Raw genomic sequence first — 6,211 nt, 5'->3', positions numbered from 1 at the left:
CGATTATGATATGATTATGATATGATTACAATATGATTACGATGTGATTATGATATGATTACGATATGATTACGATATGATTATGATATGATTATGATATGATTATGATAGAGGTGACAATCCTTTTTTTTTGTAACCTATTTTTTACTAGGCGACCCTAAATGATGCTATTGGAAAGATCACTAACCCTAAAGTATTTTTTTGACTACGGCCAACTGTACAGACACACCGTAAATACATGTCATACATACTGACAAATCTGACTCATTAGTTATATTGTTTTATCCGTATGGTGACATCAGTGTGTTTGCCCCTTGCTCTCCCCCAGCCTCTGAGTCTCCACCTATCTCCCAGGCTGCGCCTGAAGCCATGCGTTATTTTCTATTAAAAAGATAATGAGTCACTGGGGTATGGATGGTTTCAACGGACAAGACTGTTGGACTAGTGACACCATCCAGCGCTAATGGCTAAACTTGGACGGACAGGGAGGGGCTTCTTCTGTCAGCTGTTGCGTTGTGGCGCCCGGAGACACCGCACACTTTCTGGACATTGTTGTGCACACTCACCGTCAGGGAAAACGGTAGACATATAAAACGGTCTTTCAGTCGATATATCGTCAGTTCAACTCAAAGACCGTATTCAACTTCGAGGATACTAAGGGAAGGGATCGTCACAAGTCGATGTCCGTTATTTTGGGGTGATTCGATGCGTAACTGTCTTGAGCGCAACACTAGAAAAACATAGATAAACTTTTGTTTTTAGCAAATCATCTGGTTTACAACTTTTTTTCTCATTGTCTACTAAATATTTATATTACTTTGGCAATTGTCAGCTTGGGGAGAGTAAACTTGGACAGAGCCAATATTTAAGGTGCCGCTTTTTTCTTACTTTTCTTATTTGGAGCAGCAGCCAGTTGATCATGGCAGAAGACTTCTACACTCTGGGAACGCTGGGGAGTAGGCAGAGGGTCCCCCGAGACCCTTTCAGAGAGAGTCCGTCACTGGCCTCTCGGTTTATGGACGATGACTTTGGGATGTCCCCTTTCCCTGAAGACATGTCAATGGACTGGCCCGGTTGGGCCCGGCCTAGCCGGCTCAGCACGCGCCTTTCCGCACCATTCACGGGCACTCTGCGCACAGGGTTTCCACCAACGCGTGCATCAACTGGGCAGCCGCCTGTGTACAGCACGAGATACAGCGAGTCCCCCCGCAGCTCTCCGACCCAGACGCCGGGAGAGCCGTGGAAAGTTTGTGTGAACGTCCACAGCTTCAAACCAGAGGAACTTAACATCAAAACCAAAGATGGGTTTGTAGAAGTATCAGGTGAGGACATATTAGTTTAGGTTCTATTCAATCAGTATCTCTGCGGCGTTACAGATTGCGCGATATAAATGTAAAGGTAATTTCCGATTGAGGCGTCATACTGTATGCAGCGTTTACAGTGAACTTAATCTCCGATAACGCGGGAACATTGCCTTTAAATTGCAATCACACTGTAACGCTGAACTTCCGCAATACGGATTGAATAGAGCCATAGCCCTACTTCAAATATACAGTAATTGACTTGAACACATCTAAGAAAAAATGGTTTATTGTCAGAGTGCAGTTGCTTTGGGGATCAATAAGAAACATTAACAACTGTACTTATATAGGCTAGTGTTTCACATTTGAAAATGAAATGATATGTATCTTCTCATACATGCAATTAAAGTACACAATAGACAAGATTATTTACAAAGTAGTTATATTCATATTTCAAATATGTACATCATATATTCTCATAGGCAGCTCATATGATAAGGATGTTTGAATACCCTACAACCTACAGTATATGGGGAAGTAGGGTCCATGACTTGCAGATTCCAGCCCAGGCACCTGTTCAGATGCCTCCAGAATCACTCACCCATGAGACAGATATAGATTTAAGTGAGGAAGTCCCATGACAACAGTCTCTGTCCAGAAGGAGACAAGCAACACACTGCTGTTAGTATTAGAGAATGTTTTGGACCTGTTATTCTGCCCGGTGATAGCTGACTAGACCCTTCAGTAATTATTTAATCATATGCTCTTGTTGTGCTACCATGCTCTGATCCTAGGAACCAAATACACAGAACAGCTTGTTTCTGGAAGTATTATTCTGCCTGGCGATTGCTGATTGGTGCCTACACCCCCCTTGAGTATTTAATCAATTCATACAGTATAATCTTTGAGTTTGTTGTGTTACCAGGCACTGAACTGATTTACTGAAGTAAAATGAACTGAACTGTGCTGATTGTAGAACTATATCCAGGGCGTCCATACAATCTTTGAGTTGATGTTTTTACCAGATCCTGAATGTAGGTTGAAATAAGTTTAACATATATTTAAAGCTGTCCATAGCTTCTTTAGACTGTAGACTAAGTATTTAACGGACAACTGAAGAATGCCAGATGGAGTGGAAGTTACCGGAGAGAAGAGACTAGGCCTCATATGAGCTTTTTATAAACACAGTGTTGGTCTGCCATTTGGGTCATTCAGTCAGCTAGCGCCATGGAGCTAAGGCCTGCCTCTGGGGGCTCTTCCTGACTGCCTGCCTGCCTCTGGGGGCTCTTCCTGACTGCCTGCCTGCCTCTGGGGGCTCTTCCTGACTGCCTGCCTGCCTCTGGGGGCTCTTCCTGACTGCCTGCCTGCCTCTGGGGGCTCTTCCTGACTGCCTGCCTGCCTCTGGGGGCTCTTCCTGGCTGCCTGCCTGCCTCGGGGGCTCTTCCTGACTGCCTGCCTGCCTCTGGGGGCTCTTCCTGACTGCCTGCCTGTCTCTGGGGGCTCTTCCTGACTGCCTGCCTGCCTCTGGGGGCTCTTCCTGACTGCCTGCCTGCCTCTGGGGGCTCTTCCTGACTGCCTGCCTCTGTGACCTCGCCTGTTCTAAGTGTGTGTCTGTGTGAGCATGTCATAAGCATGTTAAAGTCGGGGTTGACGTGGCCAGTCTGTGCTTTCTCTCATGTCATGTGTTGATAGTAACCGTCAAAAGTCAACCTAACTTTGGCTGAACAGAGTTTTTGCCTTGTAGTAGTTTCTGAGTTATCACGAAGCAGTGTGTCCTTGGTGCTGAAGCAAAGAAAAAGACACTTTGAATGGATGTATATCATACTTGCATTTAAGAAACTAATGTGATATGACAAGTGCAGTCTGAGTGTGTTACCAAGGCAGTTAGGAATGTGACATCCGTACCACACGGGACTGAGGGAGGATGAGAGGCTCATGGAGACTGAGAGAGGGTGAGACGTTCAAGGAGACTGAGGGAGGGTGAGAGGCTCATGGAGACTGAGAGGGTGAGAGGCTCATGGAGACTAAGAGAGGGTGAGACGTTCAAGGAGACTGAGGGAGGGTGAGAGGCTCATGGAGACTGAGAGAGGGTGAGAGGCTCATGGAGACTGAGAGAGGGTGAGAGGCTCATGGAGACTGAGAGAGGGTGAGAGGTTCAAGGAGACTGAGAGAGGGTGAGAGGCTCATGGAGACTGAGGGAGGGTGAGAGGCTCATGGAGACTGAGAGAGGGTGAGAGGTTCAAGGATACTGAGAGAGGATGAGAGGCTCGTGGAGACTGAGAGAGGGTGAGAGGCTCATGGAGACTGAGAGAGGGTGAGAGGCTCATGGAGACTGAGAGAGGGTGAGAGGCTCATGGAGACTGAGAGAGGGTGAGAGGTTCATGGAGACTGAGAGAGGGTGAGAGGTTCAAGGAGACTGAGAGAGGGTGAGAGGTTCAAGGAGACTGAGAGAGGGTGAGAGGTTCAAGGAGACTGAGAGAGGGTGAGAGGCTCATGGAGACTGAGAGAGGGTGAGAGGTTCAAGGAGACTGAGAGAGAGGCTGTGGTTGGTTGTGTTCTCTCCAGGACAGTTTCTATTCTCTCCAGACCAGAGCTGTGGTTATGTTTCTATTCTCCCCAGATCAGAGCTGTGGTTATGTTTCTATTCTCTCCAGACCAGAGCTGTGGTTATGTTTCTATTCTCTCCAGACCAGAGCTGTGGTTATGTTTCTATTCTCTCCAGACCAGAGCTGTAGTTATGTTTCTATTTTCTCCAGACCAGAGCTGTGGTTATGTTTCTATTCTCTCCAGACCAGAGCTGTGGTTATGTTTTTGTTCTCTCCAGACCAGAGCTGTGGTTATGTTTCTATTCTCTCCAGACCAGAGCTGTGGTTATGTTTCTATTCTCTCCAGACCAGAGCTGTGGTTATGTTTCTATTCTCTCCAGACCAGAGCTGTGGTTTTGTTTCTATTCTCTCCAGACCAGAGCTGTGGTTATGTTTCTATTCTCTCCAGACCAGAGCTGTGGTTATGTTTCTATTCTCTCCAGACCAGAGCTGTGGTTATGTTTCTATTCTCTCCAGACCAGAGCTGTGGTTATGTTTCTATTCTCTCCAGACCAGAGCTGTGGTTATGTTTCTATTCTCTCCAGAGCAGAGCTGTGGTTATGTTTCTATTCTCTCCAGACCAGAGCTGTGGTTATGTTTCTATTCTCTCCAGACCAGAGCTGTGGTTATGTTTCTATTCTCTCCAGACCAGAGTTGTGGTTATGTTTCTATTCTTTCCAGACCAGAGCTGTGGTTATGTTTTTGTTCTCTCCAGACCAGAGCTGTGGTTATGTTTCTATTCTCTCCAGACCAGAGCTGTGGTTATGTTTCTATTCTCTCCAGACCAGAGCTGTGGTTATGTTTCTATTCTCTCCAGACCAGAGCTGTGGTTATGTTTCTATTCTCTCCAGACCAGAGCTGTGGTTATGTTTCTATTCTCTCCAGACCAGAGCTGTGGTTATGTTTCTATTCTCTCCAGACCAGAGCTGTGGTTATGTTTCTATTCTCTCCAGACCAGAGCTGTGGTTATGTTTCTATTCTCTCCAGACCAGAGCTGTGGTTATGTTTCTATTCTCTCCAGACCAGAGCTGTGGTTATGTTTCTGTTCTCTCCAGACCAGATCTGAAGTTATGTTTCTATTCTCTCCAGACCAGAGCTGTGGTTATGTTTCTATTCTCTCCAGACCAGAGCTGTGGTTATGTTTCTATTCTCTCCAGACCAGAGCTGTGGTTATGTTTCTATTCTCTCCAGACCAGAGCTGTAGTTATGTTTCTATTCTCTCCAGACCAGAGCTGTGGTTATGTTTCTGTTCTCTCCAGACCAGAGCTGTGGTTATGTTTCTATTCTCTCCAGACCAGAGCTGTGGTTATGTTTCTATTCTCTCCAGACCAGAGCTGTGGTTATGTTTCTATTCTCTCCAGACCAGAGCTGTGGTTATGTTTCTATTCTCTCCAGACCAGAGCTGTAGTTATGTTTCTGTTCTCTCCAGACCAGAGCTGTGGTTATGTTTCTGTTCTCTCCAGACCAGAGCTGTGGTTATGTTTCTATTCTCTCCAGACCAGAGCTGTGGTTATGTTTCTATTCTCTCCAGACCAGAGCTGTGGTTATGTTTCTATTCTCTCCAGACCAGAGCTGTAGTTATGTTTCTGTTCTCTCCAGACCAGAGCTGTGGTTATGTTTCTGTTCTCTCCAGAGCTCTAGGCCAGTCCAGCACTTTCCTTAGGTGTAGACGTCACACAGCGGGGGTATAAGGTTGCACATAGCTGGGTGGGACGGAGCAGAGGGTAGGGCAGTGGCTGCTACGCTGACATTTAGCATTCAGAGCAGCTGCACAGACAGGAGTCATAAACAGGACATTATTAAGATGAGGTGCCCTTCATTCTGGAGCTTCCCAGATCTTTCCAGATCTTTCCTTCCATTTCTCGCTTCCTCCCTCTGTCAGGGTTGGCGATTTCATCATCTGAGAAGAAGTAGGTTTAAGATGGGAAATGGGTAGGGGTGTTCTGCGTCATTCCTGTGATAATAATAAAGTCATTTTTTTATTTGCCTAATTAGGAATGTCAGTTAAGAAAAAACTCTTATTTACAATGACCGCCTACAAGGGAACAGTGGGTTAACTGCCTTGTTCAAGGGCAGAACATCAAATCAAATCAAATCAAATGTATTTATATAGCCCTTCGTACATCAGCTGATATCTCAAAGTGCTGTACAGAAACCCAGCCTAAAACCCCAAACAGCAAGCAATGCAGGTGTAGAAGCACGGTGGCTAGGAAAAACTCCCTAGAAAGGCCAAAACCTAGGAAGAAACCTAGAGAGGAACCAGGCTATGTGGGGTGGCCAGTCCTCTTCTGGCTGTGGTGGGTGGAGATTATAACAGAACATGGC

The 6,211-nt window shown here is 46.0% G+C and overlaps 1 protein-coding gene across 1 annotated transcript in view; it reads left to right on the top strand.

The window, feature by feature from the left end:
- The first annotated feature begins 537 nt into the window (after positions 1–537).
- The window catches only part of LOC109896192 (heat shock protein beta-8), a 14,260-nt gene continuing 8,586 nt past the window's right edge, over positions 538–6,211 (top strand). Inside the window, exon 1 of the mRNA XM_020490486.2 lies at positions 538–1,322. Within this exon, the coding sequence (XP_020346075.1) occupies positions 920–1,322 (403 nt within the window). The 5' untranslated portion in view covers positions 538–919. The remainder of the gene's footprint in view (positions 1,323–6,211) is intronic.

Source organism: Oncorhynchus kisutch, linkage group LG8, assembly GCF_002021735.2.
Source record: "Oncorhynchus kisutch isolate 150728-3 linkage group LG8, Okis_V2, whole genome shotgun sequence".
Taxonomy (NCBI): Eukaryota; Metazoa; Chordata; class Actinopteri; order Salmoniformes; family Salmonidae; genus Oncorhynchus; species Oncorhynchus kisutch.
This window is presented reverse-complemented; position numbering and strand designations above follow the sequence as displayed.